This window comes from Aphelocoma coerulescens (genome assembly GCF_041296385.1).
Source record: "Aphelocoma coerulescens isolate FSJ_1873_10779 chromosome Z unlocalized genomic scaffold, UR_Acoe_1.0 ChrZ, whole genome shotgun sequence".
NCBI lineage: Eukaryota > Metazoa > Chordata > Aves > Passeriformes > Corvidae > Aphelocoma > Aphelocoma coerulescens.
Window position 1 is genome coordinate 1,475,090 of NW_027184085.1, and position 18,758 is coordinate 1,493,847.

The 18,758-nt window shown below is 48.3% G+C and overlaps 1 protein-coding gene across 2 annotated transcripts in view; it reads left to right on the forward strand.

The window, feature by feature from the left end:
* The window catches only part of MYO5B (myosin VB), a 158,145-nt gene that overhangs the window by 17,082 nt on the left and 122,305 nt on the right, over positions 1–18,758 (forward strand). For both annotated transcript variants that reach the window (XM_069001860.1, XM_069001861.1), the window contains exons 2-3: positions 13,679–13,789; positions 17,319–17,490. In XM_069001860.1, coding sequence (XP_068857961.1) covers positions 13,679–13,789; positions 17,319–17,490 — 283 coding nt within the window. The remainder of the gene's footprint in view (positions 1–13,678; positions 13,790–17,318; positions 17,491–18,758) is intronic.

The following is an 18,758-nucleotide window of genomic DNA, read 5'->3' on the forward strand; positions in this document are numbered from 1 at the left end:
ATCCCCTTTGGAGAGGGTCCCAAATCCCTGGTGCATCCATGAGTGTGCACGGCCACCAATGCCTCTTCTGATGCATTTGGATATTAGGAAAAATTCCTTCATGGAAAGGGTTGTCCAGCCCTGGCGCGGCTGCCCAGGGCAGTGTTGGAGTCTCCATCCCTGGTGGGATTTAAAAGCCGTGTGGATGTGGCACTTGGGGAGGTGGGTCAGTGGTGGCCTGGGCAGTGCTGGGGAACGATTGCACTTGATGGTCTGAGGGCTTTTCCAACCCAGATGATTCTGTGATTCTGTGGTTTGGAGGTCCTGTGGGACAAACCCATACTGTGAGTGGTGCTGTGGGTTACCATAGTGCACGTTGGCCTTGGCAGTGACTGAAGCCACGTGAGTTCAGCTGTCCCTATCCAACCACTGACCCTTGGAGTCTGAAGGAACTCAGCTACTGGGACTGAATATTTTGTCAGATAGGGCAGAAACCTTTGGTCTTGTACATTTTGAACTGGGAACTCCCAGCATGGTTGGCAAAAGCTTCACTTTTACAACAAAATAAACTTGAAAAATGGAATGTTTATTTAGTTTATTTTTTTATTATTTGTTTTATTCATCTACCTAGCAAATCATGAGGTCATTCCCTAGAGGAAAGAGAAAGGTGGCAGTGCAGTGTTTGGTAGAGGTGGATTTGAGTTAACTCTTTGGCCCTAATTTGAGTGACTTCATGATTGTCTTCATGCACTCTGAAACCATTATAACTTCAAGCTGTATTTTCACTAGTTTTGCTGCTTTTCTAGTTAAAAATAATTGTTTTCCCCACCTTGGGTGGTAAGAATAGGTGTAACTAAACCTCGAAACGGGTTAAGTCCTTAAGCTGAGCTGATGGGACCCAGTGGCTTCAAGGCAAGTAGCATTAGCCGCTGTGTGACCGTAAATCCATGTCCTTCCCCGAGGGAAAGGCATCCCTTGGGTGGGAACTGCATTTCCTGCTGTTGGGGCAAAGCTCCTTGCGCTTGAGCCAGGGAATGTGTAGTGGGAACAGAAATCTTACAGCTGGGCTGTCCCTGTGATGGTGGGAAGAGCCAGAGCTGGGACATCCCTTCGTGGCAGCTCTGCAGCCCTGCCTGTGACTGCTTGGGGGAATAAAGAAATGCTCCTGCAGCACATGGAGGGGTGTTTATGTGAGTAAATACATCTCCTGTTGGGGTAGGGATGTCCTGTGTGTTGACCCAAGAGTGGCTTTGTTGTGGGAATGGGGAAGGCAGGAGTGGCACCCCATGGCTAAGATTGATGGTTTTGTTTTGGTTTAGCCTGTTTTCATTTTCTCCTTCTGTTTGGGCGCTTTGTTCTGTGGATACTTTGGTGTTTCGTGAGAGCTGTGTTTGATCTGCCTGGGAGCGTGCGTTTGTGTGCAGCTGGGGCAGCCACCTTTCCAGAGGGAAGAGATAACCTTGGATTTGCCTAATGCTCTGGGGACGTTACCAAACCAGGGGAAAAAAGTCAAAATTCAAAGCCAGGTGAAGGCTAGAAAAGATGCAGTTGGTGGTGGTGATTTTTTTTTTTTGGTTGGTTTGTTGTGTTTTGTTTGGTTGGGTTTTGTCCTTTGTTTTTGGTTGTAGTTGTTTTGGGGTTTTTTTGTTGTTTTGTTTTGGGTTTTTTTAAGTGGGTGCAGGTGCCCTTCTTTCAACCATTTTCCCACTTGGGCAGTCTTCTGCATGTTGCTCCCATTCCCTGAGCCCTTCCTGCAGAACTCAGATGCTGCTTTGCTAAAGGCATCCCGTCCCAAATCACCTTCGGAGATTCAAAATTCAGGGGCTGATGGAGATGTTCTTTCCTGCATCCTTCCTTGTTTAAGCTTTTGTCTCCCCTACATTTGTTGGAGGATTTAGGGGATGCTTTTCCACAGAGTTGTATGGTGTGAAAAAGAGGCTGCAGGATATTAGTGCTGGAAGATCTGGAGAGACAAATGCTCAGTATTTCAGCTGGACAGCTCAAATTGTGAGGGAATGAGAAGGAAAACATAGCAGATTGTCCAGCCATTTGTGCCTTGCATTTTATATAGAAAACCTCCTTTTGTTTGAGTTTCTGTGGACGTGTGTTTTGAACCAGTGTTAGTTCAGAGTTCAGCAATTGCAAAATCTTGCTGATTTTTGTTACTGGAGAGAAGCGACAAAGTGTGTCCAAACATGGATTAACTCATGATACAAGTGCTCACCCAAGGTCTGGTGTGTGGACATCTTGGGAGCAGCAAAGCCAGTACAAATCACATTCCCAAATATCTGGAAATTACTGCAATGAGATGAAAGAAATTTAGCAAGAAGTTCTTCCCTGTGAGGGTGGGCAGGCCCTGGCACAGGGTGCCCAGAGCAGGTGTGGCTGCGCCTGGATCCCTGGCAGTGTCCAAGGCCAGGCTGGACACTGGGGCTGGGAACAGCCTGGGACAGTGGAAGGTGTCCCTGCCCATGGCAGGGGGTGGCACTGGATGGGCTTTGAGGTCCTTCCAACCCAAACCACTCTATCATTGTATAAAAATGCAGGAGCAGTGGTTCCCTCCAGGACCCCTTTTCTCTGCCCTCCCATTCTGCAGCATCTGGGAGTGTCTGGGCGTTTGTCTGCTTCAGTCATTTTAATTGAAGATATTTATTCCAGCTTTGTGTCTTGATCACTGTTGCCCTTCTCCAGGTGTCTAATGCCTCCTTGCTAACAGACCTCATTGCTGGAATTTTTTAATTACCACTGGTAAAGCGTTGCTCATTTAAATCCTTGGTGATCAATTTGTTTTCCTTCAGTTGCTCGGCAGTGAAAAGGATGCAGACGTGACCCCGGGGGCCTTTCCAGCATAACCCTCTTGCTGGAAAATGCTGAAAAAATGTCCTGTAACTTTAAGTCAAACCCCTTTGAATTAAGTATGCCTGAGTGATGTTCCAAGAGGGGTTTTAATGCACGAGTTCTGGAGATGTGAGGGGTGGCTGCAGGTTAATTAATCCAATTACTTCTTTTGAATAAGGTTAACAGTCCAGTCTGGCAGAGATGTTGCACTGCAGTGAAAGGTGGATTTTGGTGCTGTTTGGGCACAGTGGTGCCCAGTGGGGAGGATGGCAGAGCTCTGGAGTGGTAGGGGATGTGCTGTGATACCCTGGATTTTGGGAGATGCTGGTGGCACCCTGAATGCTACCGGTGTCACCACAGTTACAGCCAAGGAGCAGCCACTGCTTTAAACATTTCCAGCTGAAAGCCCTGGTGTCCCCTGGCTGCATCCCTGCACCACTGAGCCAGGCTCCTCCCAGGACCATTTTAATCTAAAATCATGTAACAGGGGGTGGCTGCTGCCCTGGGAAATGAATGTGCTTGTGAATTTCCCTAAAGCATCACAAGGCTGTGTTATAGATAGAGGACTCTGAAAACCCAGGGCGAAAGGCAATTTTTGACTATTTAATTAAACCCAAAGGCTGTTTTTTAACTATTCATTAACAATCAGTTGTAAATGGTGTATGTATACTGAGCATTTTGGATTTGGATTCAGCTTATGTTCACCAAGGTGCTCACATGGAGTTCGGATGGAAAAGGGGACAATGAAGGCAAGGTTACACCACAGCACTGCTGAAGGTTTTGATTAATTGAGAATTATATGAGAGAAGGGTAATTAATGCCAATCAACAGGGATTTGAAGAAAGTAGCCTGGAAGGATTTCACTCTTGCAATATGACAGGCTGTTTGGTGGAAGTCATGCTATGGGGACACTTGGCCCCTGCATGGAGTTTTTAGTTAAGAAAAAGCAAAACCTGAGTCTGTAAAACCCCAACAACCCTTACTATAATAAAAAAATTGGCTGCACAGCTGAGCTGGGTATGAAAGGCTCATCCTGATTCCCCTCAGACACTGGGTCAAGGAATTTTTCGTGATCCTGTGCAATGTGAAAATTTTTTAATCACTGACTTGCAAGGAGAGGTGAGGAGTCTTGGAGGAGCTGATTTGGCTGGGTGGTGCTGGGGATCTCCTCTTCCAGGGAGATCCACAAGTCAAGTCAAGTTGCCTGTGTTAGCTTTATCACCAGACTTTTTGTACTTCCCAAGGACTCTGCAGAGATTTCAGGGGCTTGCAGAGCATCCCTCTTTCTGGCAGGGGATGGCTGGCGATGGTGAGCATCTTGTAGAACACTTGGGGAGCATCTGCAGGGCTGAGCCAGGCCTGACAGAAGCGAAGCTCGGTGCTTTCTGTGGGGCAGTGATCCCCTGCTCCATGGACCCCAGGAGCTGGCAAGGGGACTCCCAGCAGCACACTTGGTGCTGGCATCTCTTGGTGCTGCTCTAATCCTGGTGAGCACTGAGTTTTGAAGGGCTTTGGTTAATTCTGCCATGGAGAACATGCTTTAACTCCAGGCTCAGCCCTGCAGAGGGAAGAGCCCTGCCTTGCATGCCGTGTTGCATCAGGCTGCTGCTGCATCCTGGCCCAGCCCTGCTGCCAGCTCCCAGCCTTGGCAGCGCTGCTTCAGAGTCACCCAGGGCCAAGGGCTGCTGTGCTCAGCCTGATCCCAGGCTGGGGAGGGCTGCGGAGAGACCCTGAGTGCTGCCAGGTCCCATTAACCCGGCTCCGCTCTCCCCTGGGACATCTCAGGCTGCTCTGAGGTGTTTGTTAGGGCACTGCAGGTGACAACTCACATCCCCTGTGGGTGGAGGCTTGCTGACCCTGCCTTTGGTTTCCTTGCTTTTTAAAGGGTAGAGAAGCAAAGTGAAAATAAAAGTTGTTCCACTGCCGAGAGCAAATCCTGGTCTCACAGCCCACGAGGGAATCGCTCCCCAGCTGGGGAGGGACTGCTTTTTTTACCCCAGATTAAATTGTTTATTTGCACTGTCCCGAAGCACCTGGGGCTTTACGTACTTTTGCAGCATCCGATGACTTACTGGAAGAGGAATTTTGCAGTGAGAGCAGGGCTGTGTGTGCACTCAAGACCTTGACGCTGAACTTGTCACTCTTAATTAAACCGGCAGTAACGAGCGACGCTGAGATGCCACAGAAGAAGTGGCAGGGGAGATGTTGGGAATACACGAGTTGGCTGTTAGTTACATGTAAGACTATTGATTACTCTTGGAAATCGTCCTGAAAATCACACTTAATTAAAGTAAAGCCTTCAAGGGTACCCCCAATATTTCTAACCCGGTATCAGGGCTCGCCTGCAGCCCCCCTGTGCTCGGTGCCAGTTTTCTGTCTGCCTTTGGTGACATGAGGTTGGTGCAGTGATGAACTGAAGCCTTTTAAATGCCCCTTTGTTAGAAATACTTCTAATGAGCCAGTGCATAAATGCTGCAGATGCTGCTTGTCCAAGCACTGCTCAGCTGCTGTGACACTTTATGCAAATCATAATCGGAGTTAATTTGGGCAGGGGAATAAAATCCCGCAAGGAGAGGTAGAGCAGATTTAGTGCTGGTGGGAGTCTTGGAGCCATCCATCAGTGTGACAGCTCTTCAGGGGCAGAGGAGAATATCCCCATGCCTCAAAGGCATCACTGAAGCACATGGTTTGCTCAAATTCAGGGGCCCCTGCAGTGTTTGGGGATGGAGAGATGCTCCCCAAAATTTAGGAGCCCTGCCTTAAAGGTGTTTGGTGTGTGCAGCTGTGTGTTTGTCCAGTGTCCGTCTCCACTAGCACGAGGATGATAGGGAATATGAGGAATGGTGTAGATAATGCCCATCCTCCTTGGCTCTGCTGTTCGGTTTTGCACGTTTTTATCAGCCTTGGGAAACACTCAATTTGCTCGTTCTCATGCTGAGGAATTAGAGACACTCCTGCAGCGTGCCACTGTCTTTTCCTTTACATTTAACACCCTCATCAGGTTAACACTTGCATTCTGTAGCTCAAAATGATGTTTTTGTGCTTTTTAAGAAGTAAAACACTATTTTTTTTCCCTATCCCTAGAGTATGATGCTGCTGTAGAGTGTTGTCCCTGACTTGGAGCTAACATGTTGATTTTCCAGTCATAAGCTCTCCTTTCAGTGTTTGTGGGGTTTTAGGGTCAGGAGAAAGTTGGTCTTTTGCTATTAGAGGTCCCTGTTGTGAGTGGATGCCCTCTGGGCTCGTGCGGGAGGTGCTGGGTTTGTGGTTTTTCCCCCCAGCATTGGGTACCAGCACTGGGCAGGGGAGAGATGTGCAACTCTGGGACATCCCTGCCAGCCCTGCACCAAGCAGGGACACCCTCTGCCTGTCCCTTGTGAGGGTTTGCCAGCTGGTGGTACCCAGCAGCAGGCAGAGAAGCCAGACCAGGGTGAGACACAGGGGTCGGCAGGTCCCGGAGTCATGGCACAGCATGGGGAGCCCTGACCTAAATATGGGCTTTGCTTGTCTGTCAGGCAGGGGAGAAATTGCTCCTGGGATGAAAATCTCATTCAGAGGATGGGAAAGGGGGGATTATGGTTTGCCATCTGCCTTGCTGTTCAGGATTGTAAATAATAATAAAAAAGGTAATGATCCACGCATCCCTTAATGGAGATATTTTGCCCTGCTGCCAGAGCCCCTCTTCTGTGCCTTGCTGCATCATGGGCGAAGCCAATTTTTCTCCTGAGTCACTGCCAAGTGGGGCAGCAGGGAACTTTTAGGCTGCAGGGCACCCAGGAGAGCCGTGGTGCTGGTCCCTTTCTGTGTCCCCCTTCTGCCAGCACACATCCAGTGGCTCTGCCCAGCACCCTCGGCGCGGTTGGTTTGCAAAGCACATTTACCACAGCAAAGTGACTCCTTCAATAACCACCTGTAACTCGTGGGAAATGAGGGACCCTGCTGCTTTGGGCACAATGGCAATGCGTGGGCCAAACCACCTGTGCTGGTGCCCCCAGCGCAGTACAGGACTGTATTAAAGAAAATCAATGAAGAGAAGTTTGTTTGATTTAGCACAGAGGTTGAGAGAGAGGCTGTGGGCATCCATACAGGGGTCGCAAGTAAAGTCCTCTGTTTTTTTTTTAATTTCTGCAAGAGCCTCTTTAAATTGTCTCTGTGGAGTGATCTGTGATGCCAGTTTAAAAAGGAAAATAGGGAAGAGAAAAATGACACCCAGAGTGTGTGATATGACCACTTTTAATTCCAAGTACAGCTTGTACTTTCCTCTTGCTTGAGAAGAGCACAGTTTGGGAAAACTTCAGTGTTAGTAATAGCTTGTGGGTGAGAGCTGGAGGGTAGTTATTGGTCTGTTTCAGTGTAAGCTGCTTAACCATTCACATGCTGTATGTGTAAATATAAGTGTTCTCGGGCTGACCCTCATGTTGGTTTTTCTTTTGTGTGTATTTTTTGTCCTCTTGAAAAGCATCCAGCAATACTGGACCACTGAACAGTATAGAATGAGGTTAACAATAAGCCCACTGCAAAGGAAGAAAAGTGGAAGTGTGCTTGCTTTACAGAGAAAAATACACAGAGATTTGTCCCAATTTCCACCTTGTTCTAGTTAACATTTGTGTGTTCACCCGTGATTTTTTAAAAAAATCACTATTTCTATTTTCAACTAAGAGCCCTTTCATAAGATTTTCTTAACCTGTCTGGAAGAACATTTATCCTGAGATACTGTATCCTGACCTCTGTTACTGAATTCCTGATGGTGAGGTGGTTGTTGCTATTCTATTGCCAGCATTGTGAGGTTTCTGCTGTGCCCTCCCTCTATCTGCAGTTTGTTGGAAGGATGCCCCTGGAAAAAAGCCCTTGACCCAGGAGCAATGAAAACTTCCCGGGGTCAGCTGTGAGTATTGGCATTCCTTAAATAACTCAGGGGATTAAAAACCAGTAATAATAAAGATGGATTTGCTGATGTCCAGCTTGCCATGAAGACTTGCAGCCGTTAAAGGGCCCAGACGAAACTGAGATCGCTCGGTTTTAGTATTTCTTACTTAATGGAAGATTATACAATTTTCTTAATGTAATGAAAATGATGCTCTGTCCATGGAGTTGTAAGTCTTTGCCTGCAGACCTGCATCTCTTCTCGCTGTGATGGAGCACATTGCCCAGAGCTTGCTGGGAGTGCCTTTGGCCAGTGCTGGGGGCTTTGAAACAGTAAAACAAGACCAGCCTCTTCTAATTTAATGTTGGTTTTAATCTGCATCCACAGCGGCAGCCTGCTAAAATCTAAATCAAATTAGGAGGTGGGGATTGAATTTATTGAGCTTCTGCTTAAGCTGAATGGAATAATGCAAGAAGCTGTGAGAGCACGGAATGTCTTGTTTTACTGGTGATCTGGTTAAAAAAAATCACAAAGTAAACCATGTTTTTTAAGTTTATTTTTATTTAGAGGCTGAGCATGCGGAGCTATTTCTAGTTAATTTTAGCGTATTGTTTAAAGGCATCCGCGAGGACTGAAGGAATGTTTTTCTTTAAAAAAAAAAAAAGAGAAAATGTATGGAAACACAGGAGTGTCTGGAGGTTGAGTGGTTTGCCCAGGGTTGTGTCTCTGGAGCCCAAGGTCAAGTTAATCCTTCATTCCCAGTGCTTTGATGTTGGTGATTGAATCTCGGACCCAGAATGGCAGGGAATCGGAATAATTTATTCAAAGGAGTGAGTTTTCTAAGGCACAGTATTTCCTTATGACCTACCTCATGTTGCCACATCAGCAACACCCTTCGTAGGGTCTGCCCTGTAACACCTCCTCCCCCCAGGGTCTGGTGGAGACAAACATCTTTGTGCTGCCATGTGCTCCTTTGTGCTGCCATGTGCCTCTGCAGGTAGGTTTTACAGCTCATAACCCAATTCTCTTATAATTCCCCATAATTCCCCCTTTTCTGTTTTATACAAATAAGAATTATGACAGTGATTCAGCAGATAGAACTTTGAGAAACAATGTAAAGGTGTCTAAAACTCTTACCATCACTCAGAGTCTGCAACTGCTGGAAGGTCCAAGTTTACTTTGAAAGAGGGTCCAGCTTTTTAACGATTAAATTAGCAAGTCAAAATGACTTGATTACACTTTTAGGGCAGAAACACCTGGGTTTGATGGTATAATTCTCTAGTCAGCCAGGGCTAGGGCTTGGCCAGAGCCTCAAGCCGTGACTGAGAGGGTTTCCCTAAAATACTTACAAAATTGTTTGAAAACTTTATTAGTATCTTATGATCATTTTGAATGCAATTGAAAAATTAAGAACATACAAACTTCTTTACAGTCTTTTGCAGGGGGCACATCCCATCCCTGCACCCCCCTTTTCTGTTCTAACAATATGTAACACGAACATTTTTTAACGTACTAAATGCAGGAAAATGTAGAACATAACATGCAGTTTACTATGAACAGTAAAATAATGCATCTAATACAACAACAAATGTGCACTAAGTAAAAATAAGCAAGGTAATATCATTAACTGCTTAAATATTTCATTGTTTCACAGAATATATATATATAATTCTACATATATAATATATATTATATATATATACAATCTAGTTCTTGGAAAATTACAATTATAATAACATTAACTTTCTAAGAGGTTTTAGAAGGTTTCAAAAGGTAACAAGCTTAATTCCTGCTCAAAAACATAGCTTACAAATTATAATTATTATCTATCACAAAAAGCAGTCAGAACAATGCAGGGTATTACAAGGTCGTGTGGTAAAAAAAAAGCAGTCTTTGAGACAGGGTCAACATTTTGAATAACAAAAACAGAAGAGTTCTATGGACCAGCTGCAGGAACGGCATGCCTACCTTGCAGCCATTCCTGCACAAGCTGGTGCCAATGCTGTGTGCTGCAGCCTCCCCCTATCCCTGAGGAAGGGCCCATCGATCTACTTAGTCCTTTTTTCTAGCACAGTATCAGCTCCCGAGAGTCCACAGGGAATGGGGGCCTTGGCTGTAACAGCGCGGTCCTGCTGGCTCGCCGGGCCCCACTGGCTGTGCAGGTGCACGGGTCCGGCGGCTGGCAGAGGTCCACCAGCCCGTATCTTCAGCTCTCACATGCAGAGAGCCACCTGTGGCCCCACCAGCCTCCAGCGCCGCTGATCCTGCCCGTCTGTGGCGTGGGGGCAGCCACTGGGCGCGGCCGTGGCACGGCTTTGCCGTGTGCTCACCGGCATGCACTCACTGGCATGGTGCAGCTCTGCCACGTGCTCGCCGGCGCGGCTGCTCGCCAGCGCCATGCCCTCACAGCGCTGCACGCTCTCCCCTTCCCTCATCTGCCACTGCCGCTGCACTCTCGCAGAAGGCAAGCCCAGAGGGAACACGCTCCCTCCTGGCTTCGGCCACTCACCGCAACCCGGCTCCAGCTGATGCCACATGGGTGGGGCGCTACGAGCTTTACGGTACCATCCGGCTTCCCTCCAGGGTCAAATGGGTCAGGGGACGAGGGGCCATCTTCTGGTTCTTCTCACACAGCCCCGACAGACTTACAGTTTGCTGGCGGAGCAGAAGGGCTTGGCACAGCTGCTGTGGTTCTTTGTCCAGTCTCTGGGTGCCGCATGCGCTGTGAGTGCCTTACACACTCTCCTCCACGGACACAAAAGCTCCATCAGTGCGGCGTTGCTGCATGTAACTTGGTTCCACAATGCATCTGAAGCGTCCTATGTCTGAGGATTAAAAATATTGGTCCTATCTAAAGTTGAACCCCAGTCTTTTGCCCAGAACAAGAGTCTGTTCAAATCTGTAGACTCAACTTTCCTGCCATCTTTCTTTAAAATCCGTTTAACGTCTCTGGGATGTTCTGTTCTTGGGATACTCCATCCCCTACGTCTCCCATGGCTCGCCTACAACTTGTAGGGATTATTGCTGGCCAGTGTTCCTGCTTCTTGCAGCAGCACTTCAAGTCCCACGGGGCTCACCAATGGGCGCACAGTTAGGCGTATAATAAATTCCTCACACGGGGCACCATTTGTTGGCGAATCATGGACCCAGATCAGCAGGGAATCGGAATTGTTTATTTGAAGGATTGAGTGTGTTTTATACGCTTTTCTAAGGCACAGTATTTCCTTATATGGCGTGACCTACCTCAGCAGAACCCTTCGTAGGGTTTTGATGTGTGACACCTCCTCCCCCCAGGGTCTGGTGGGGACAAGCCTCTCTGTGCTGCCATGTGCTCCTTTGTGCTGCCATGTGCCTCTGCAGGTAGGTTTTACAGCGCGCAACCCAATTCCCTCTTATAATTCCCCATACTTTGAGATGGACCTGTATGCCCTCTCCCTTATAACAAGCTCCTCCAGAAGATCAAGAGGCTTTTAAAGCTCTCAGGAAGCCCAGACAAGGCTTGTGTAGGGGTATAATGGTGCTGGAGGTGTGATTATGGGAAGCAGCAGCTCACAGGGATGCTCTCCCCATGCCTGGATGGGCACTGCCAGTACCCTGGTTTTGGTGACATGGTCACTCTCACCCATGTGGGTTCATTTGTCCAACAGAGGGGGTGTGAGGCTGCTTTGGGGGGAGCAGGTTGCAGAGGTCAGAGGCAGGGAATGCTGGGAAGGTGAGGGTGGTGAGCCCAGCGTGACTCCACCAAGGGCTGCCCCCAAGCCTTGTCAGGTTCTAATTAAAGCTGGCCTTGTAAAGATGTACCAGTGACAAAGTGCTTTTATTCCAGCGCTGTGTGGTTGACATATCTGGGATTTATGGGTGAGAGGGATGGGGGTTTGTGTAGCAGCCTGCCCTGCCTGGAGGGCTGAGCACTTGCAGGAGCACAGCGGGGAGGGAAGGACGGTGGAGAAGCATGACAGAATGAATGGTGTTCCCCCTTCTTGGATGTGTGTGTGTGTGCACGCACGAGAGGACAGCATTAGGGATGCTTGGGGAAGTGCATTCACAGCAGCCTGTGCTGACAGCCCCTGGCTCTGCAGCTTGATGGGAGGCACTCAGTGTGGGGAGTGCTTGATCACATTTGGGACCTGCCAGCCAGGGTTGTCCCCAGGGCTCCTGGGGCCTTGCAGACACTTCTGTCCTGGTGCGTTCTGTGCTGTGTGGCCCTTTGCACGTGTGTGTGTGTGCACACAAAGTCTGGGAAAATCAGTTTTATTTTTATTATTGAAACTATGTAGTGTTGTGGGCAGGGTGGCTGGTGGGATAAAGAGTCTCCCTCCACCAGGCTGTGGGCAGTGGGTGCTGAGAGCTGTCACCCTCAGAGCCTCCTGTCACACCTGGGTGACTCCTGGCCATGGTTGGTGATGAATTGCTGAGGATGGCCCATGTGCCCTCTTGCGTCTGCTGGAGCTGTACCCAAATTTCACCTGCAAAGGGTTCCCAAGCACCCCAGTTCAGGTTGCTCTGGGGTCAGTGTGTCCCTGTCTGCAGGTGCCTGTCCAGGCAGGACCAGGGCTCAGCCCAGCCCCATGTGCAGGTGGAAAATTTGCTAGCTTGCCAAGGCCAGCAACACCTTGTGTTTGAAGCTGCCCTGAGCCTGGTACATCCTGATCCTTGGCTATTTTGGGCATTTCTAGAGCGTGTCTGAATCTTGTTTTTTTTGCCAGCAGAGAGCTGGCACTGGATGAATCCACAGTGGTGGGGCTGGTCGGGGTCCCACCCAGCCCCTTCCGCACTGCAGCCTTCCTCTCTTCGTGGCAGGGAGAGCACTGAAGGCTCATGGGGTGCTAGAGCTGGTGTGCTGAGAAAATTCAAGTTTTCACATCTTTTCCTCCACTCCCTGGTAAAATTGTTGTTCTGGGAATACAATTATGTGGCTCCATTAGCATCTAAAGGTTCCTGCTGTTGCAGCTATTGAGCAGTTCTAAAAATAATTACGTGTGGTAACGTATAAAAATCTATTGCTTTTCAGCTGCAAAGTGGCCTGTCAGGTGGTGGCTGCTGCTGCTTTAACTCGTTGGGTGCTACAAAATGTTACTTGGACATTGTGTGCTGAGGTTTGGTTTCAAATGAAGGCCAAAACTGCCTTTGGGGCTCTGGTGCTGCTGCCGCTTGGATTTGCTGGGATTTCCCCCAGCCTCTTGTGTTTGGAATACAAGTAAGGTTATAAAGCCCTTGTTTCAATCAACAGGAAGAACAGAGGAGAGAGATGCCCCAAAATGCCACTAAATCAGTGGTTATTGAAGGGTTCCTGTTGGCTGTGTAGGCTGGATGAGTCCAGCACCAGCCTGGCTTTGTGGGTCCAACAGCCAAAACCCTCATGGGCACTTGGGCTGGGCTGCCCAGGAGTGCCTTGGGGATTCCCCCTCGGCGGGTCTAACTTTGTAGATGCAAAAAAGGTTAAATTTAACCTAATTCACCTAGTTCATGTAAATCTGAGCGTGTTCCTGGAGCCTGTTTCTGTGTTCACATCCAGCTGAAGGAGTTGGCTTTGGTGTCGTCGTTTGTCTGCCTTGGTCCGTGAGTTTGGGTCAGGGTCTGCTCTGTGGGGAACAAACTGCCTTGTTTTGAGCAAAATAAACGTGCTTTGGAGTAGGATCTGTGGGGGTTGAATTGTGTTTTTTCATAAAAGCCTTCTGGAAAGCTGTTTTTTTCCCAGGGAAATTAAATTCCATGTTTACCTTGAGGCTTTACCCTGCTTTGTTAGATTGGTAAGAAGCCAGTGTACACCTAGTCCAGGAGAAAATTAGACTGAAAAATTAGACTGCTGGTCTGTAATTTACCCCAAGAAATAAAACTGGATTTATTTTTTCTTTTACTAAAACAAATGGTTTAGCTGCATTGACTTTACAATGAGTGTGAGACTGTATTAATGGAGAATTAATTTATTTCTCATTTAATTTCCTGAGGTTTCGTCACGTTTAAACTTTCTCTTTGTTTTCTTTTTCACCTCTCCAGTACACTAGGGTTTGGATTCCTGACCCTGATGACGTTTGGAGATCGGCAGAAATTATCAAGGATTACAAAGAGGGAGATAAAAGCCTGCAGCTGAAACTTGAAGATGAAACTGTAAGCTTTTGAACATCATTATTCTTTTTAGTAATTTAAAGCTTTGAATTAATGTGTTAAGAAGCCTGAGCCATCTCATAGTTTCTGTGAAGTGGTTTAAAATGTGTTTTATTGCCTTAACACTTCCAGCTTTTTCCTGCCTGCTCCCTCCCTAGACACTTGTGTTACAGTAGGTTGCAAGAAAAGTCCTTGACCTCCATCATCTCTTTTCATCTCCTGGAAAACTTGTAATAGTCTGTAATATCAGGATGTATTTTTTTTAATACCATCAGTGTGTTAGAAATGCCAGTTTGTGCTTTTTGCTCCTGAACAAATTGTGGAGAGCACGGCTGGTGGCATCTACTCAACCTCGGGTACTGATGGAAAACCCACACACAGCTCAGAGGTGACTGCTGTGCAACAGCTTTCTCCACGCCTTAGTTTTTCTCTCTGAGTATAATCTTACGTAAACCCCTTTTTTCTCTGCTTTATTTTTAAATAAGAAAAGCTTTTAAAAGAGAAAAACACAAAACTCATTTAAATGTAGATGTTTTCTAGCGAGGGCTGGTTCCAAATGCACAAACAGCCCTGTCTGTGTGTGCAGCCAGCAATAAATCATCCTCAGAGCAGGACGGAGGCTGGGGAGGAGCAGCTGCTCCCTGTTCCACACAAAAACCTCGTGGAGTGGGATGCTGGGTGACAGCAGGGAATTGCAGATGAAGTTAACCATGGCATTTGCATCAGATGTGAACTCGGTTTATGGGAAGGGAGCAGCCGTGCTGTGTACCCACCATGAACTGCCTGGTGTAGCAGGAAGAATAAATACATTTTTCATGAAGAATTTAACCTAAACCACCTCTCTTCATCGGGCAGGTGGGGTTTCCTGAGCTGTCTAGAGGGTGATCTGCTCCGTTGCTTTGAAGAGTTAGTAGAGACCACCCACTACAAATCCATGTGTTCTGAGCAGGGCGAGTAATTCCCCTCCCCTCCGAGCCAGCCATTTCCACGCTGTGGGGAGCGTTTTCATCATATTGCCTGATGGGAAGATGGAGAACAGGAATGAGCTGTGGTTGATTAGGCAGTTAATCAAAACAGTTTTTCTCTCAGAGCAGCCCAAGCATGGGCTGTTGGCGCTGTGTGAGCGTGCCGGGTTTGCACAGAACGTTGTTGATGTTGGGATCTGCACCCAGTACTTGATGCTGTTGCTTCTTTCTGGCTCAGCCTCAGCTGCTTTTTTGTTGTCCTGCCCAGTTTGGTCTTCCAGCATAGAGCCCCTCTCTGGGGAGGATAAAAGATGGAGGAAGCTTGATGCCTTTTTGCCTTCCACAGTGATAAATCTGGATGAGGAGATGCACAGATGCCACCCCACAATCCCTTGGAAGCAGCAGGCATAGAATCATCATCTTATCGTGGAATGGTTGGGGTTGGAAGGACCTTAAAGTTCATCCAGTGCCACCCCCTGCTGTGGGCAGGGACACCTTCCACTGTCCCAGGCTGCTCCAAGCCCCATCCAGCCTGGGATCCAGGGGCAGCCACAGCTCCTCGGGGCACCCTGTGCCAGGGCGTCACCACCATTATAGCAAAGGATTTATTCCTAGTATCTTACCTAAACCTACTGTCCTTTAGCTCAAGGTAATTTCCCCTTGTCCTGTCCCTCCATGCCTTGTCCCAAGTCCCTCTGCAGCTCTCCTGGAGCCCCTTTAGGCCCTGCCAGGGGCTCTGAGCTCTCCTTGGAGCCTTCTCTTGTGCAGCTGAGCACCCCCAGCTGTCCCAGGCTGGCTGCAGAGCAGAGGGGCTCCAGCCCTGGAGCATCTGGGTGGCCTCCTCTGGACTGGCTGCAGCAGCTCCAGGTCCTTGTGCTGTTGGAGCTCAGGGCTGGACACTGATGGGTGCCTGGGTGCCCACAGCACCTTGTCCACAGCAGCTCCTTTCTTCCACCTGTGCTCAGGCTGCCAAAGTACATCTGCTCCTGTTGCTGAGTGCTACAACCCCCACCCTCCTTTCCTGGCTGAGATTTCCAGCAGTTTTAGTGTTTGGGCAGGAATTATTTTCTTCCTCTTTAATCTGGGTATTTCCCTGGAAACTAAAGGGGCTAAGGAGTCCTGCAAGGCCTAATCTTCTTGTGCAGCTGAGTTCAGGATCAGCAACATCAAAGTACAAGGAGATGAAAGGATTACCAGGTGTTGTAGGCAGTAGCTTAAAAAGCATGTTGCTGCCATGGTGAAACATGGAACATCTCCTTTTGGGGTTGTGCAAGAGACCCAGGGTCTCTGGGGGTGCCCTGTTTGATGCTCTTCTGTATGAAGTCCTGCCTGGATCCGTGTCATGTTGGACTGAAAAGCTCCAGCAAAGGGGAACTGCACTTGTGTGCAGCAGGTTGGAGATACCCAGCACATGTATCTTCTGGGGATTCAAAGCTGTGGAAAGCCTTTTGTTCCTGACAGCCAACATGAATTACCCAACTGTTCAGTGTTGCCTTTTGTCCTTGTGCTTTAAGTGAATTTTCATGGGTTTTGTGGTTTCTGGCTCTGCTCTGTATGCAGGAGTACTCCATCTGAATGAAGAGCTGACTTTCAAATATCGCAAAGCATCCCTGGTGTGTTTGCCATTAAGATGTGAGGCTGAGTGCAAACTCTTGAAAACTGGCATTGACAACGTGGAATTGGAGGATAAAACCAGCCTGAGGTTGTCAGACATGCTGAGGGAGCCTGTCCTCGTGCACTTGGGTCAGCTTTCCTTGTGCTGTTTGCACAGGCAGTGATCCAGTGCCAGTGCAGGGGCTGTGGTTTTGACTGGAAACTGGGATTCTTCCCTTCCAATGGGAGCTGAGCATCAGGCCTCCTTTCTGAGGCACCCTGAGCGAAGCAGCATCACTGGCAATTTTTTTTCCCCTCCTCTGTAAAGGAAAAAAAATAACAGTTTTTCTTTAGTTGATGGCTCTGTTGCTCATTTGGGGACAAGTCAAAAATAGCATAAGGCTGCCCATATGCCAACTTCAGCAGCGTAACCTCGCTCCTCAGACACTTCAGCAGCAGGGGCTCCGTGTTTCTCTGTGTCCTCTCTGCCTCAAGGGGTGTCAGGTTTTGGGTAAAAAGTAACTTGAATTAAAAATGAGCTGAGAAATCGCTCTGATGGTAAGAACGTGGTCTAGTTGGGAATAAGGCTGCTTTTCCAAGAGCACAAAGATGCTTAGATCAGATGAAGCTGGGTTTCTGTATGGTGCCTGTCACTGCTCAGAGCTGGCTAAAGGCTGTTTGTCCCAAGGTTGGCCTGAAAACAACTCAGGTGTGCCCAGGCTGGTGCTTGTGGACCATCAGTATCCACCAGGACCATGTGATGGTCAGCTCAAAGCCATCACCAGAGGGGTGACCTGTCACCTGGCAGGCTGTTATCCGAGTCCCTATGGCATTTATCACCAAGGGGGTTTTAATTTAATTTAGAGCAGGGTGTGTAAGTGTTTCACGGTAGCAGGAGTTATGCTTGGAAAAGCTACAAGCCATTAAAGGAGCTGTTGTCTGTGTTCTCGTGTTCCTCATGTGTGTTTCTTCAGCTCTACGAATATCCCATTGACCTCCAAGGAAATGAGCTGCCCTTCCTGCGCAATCCGGACATCCTGGTGGGGCAGAACGACCTGACAGCCCTGAGCTACCTGCATGAGCCTGCGGTCCTGCACAACCTCAAAGTCAGGTTCCTCGAGTCCAACCACATCTACACCTACTGTGGTGAGTGTCCAGACCACATGTTCAGCTCCTGGAAGGCTGTGGGGCCACAGAGAAACCCCTTGAGACAATAAACCAGAGGCTGCAGTGTGAGGGAAGTCTGGGGGCTGTGGGTTTGGGATGGGAGGGTGGCACGAGTATCAACAGGATGTAAAACCAGAGGTGGTTTTTGAGGGCTGTGAACTGTGAACTTGCTGAGCTCATGGTCCACCTGCTCTTAGTGGGAACATTTTGTCAGATGGGTTTGGGGCCAGCCTTGCCTGTGCTTGGCAGCCCCCACAGGGAAAAAGTAGGACCTAGCAAACCAGTGAACAGCAGCATGCCAGACAGAGTGATCCTACTGGGTAATGTCCACAGCAGGCTTTCCTCCAGAAAAAATGCAAAAAACCTCCTGGCACTTCCATTTCCTTCCTTTTCTTCATGGCTTTGGGAATCATCTAACTCCTGAATTCAGAGCAGGAGGAGGGCAGGTGTGAACTTGGGTTTGTGATTTTTGGGGAGCATGCCTTGCCAAAGCCATTTAGGATAGCAGTTACCTGTAAATGGACAGCAACAAGTTGCAACTTAAAAAATTAAGAAGAAAGGAAAGAAGGCAATTCATAGAGTACTAGACTTGTTTGGGTTGGAAGGGTTTTAAGGATTATCTTGTTCCAACCCCCTGCCATGGGCAGGGAGACCTTCCACTAGACTAGGTTGCTCCAAGCCCCATTCAGCCTGGCCTTGGACACTTCCAGGGATCCAGGGGCAGCCACAGCTGCCCTGGGCACCCTGTGCCAGGGCCTGCCCACCCTCACAGACAGCAATTCCTTCCCAATATCCCATCCATCCCTGCCCTCTGGCACTGGGAAGCCATTCCCTGTGTCCTGTTAAGGCTGGTGTATACAGCTATGATTTAGTGTTGCAGTTTAGGGTTGTTGAGGAAATGCTTGGCAGGAGGAGGTGACTTCTAAAGCAGTGCCCTGGAAATACGTACCCTCTGTAATGTTAACTTTCAGTATTTAATGATGTGTAATGATGAACTACTGGCATAACTTGCAGCCTTTTGCAGCTGTGCGTGTGCCTTCAGTCGCCTGCAGGCCTGCTCTCACCCAAAATGATGTGAGGTTTCATGAATGCAGCTTCTTGTGAAGGTTCATGATCATCTCAAGTGCAGCATCAATGGGCATACAAGGTTTGGGCTGTGTAGGTTTAGCTACAAAGCTCTGCCTGGGTGCAGCATACCTCGTGCTTTGGTTATGAAGTGGCTGAGAAGGGCAGGAAGGTGCTTGTCT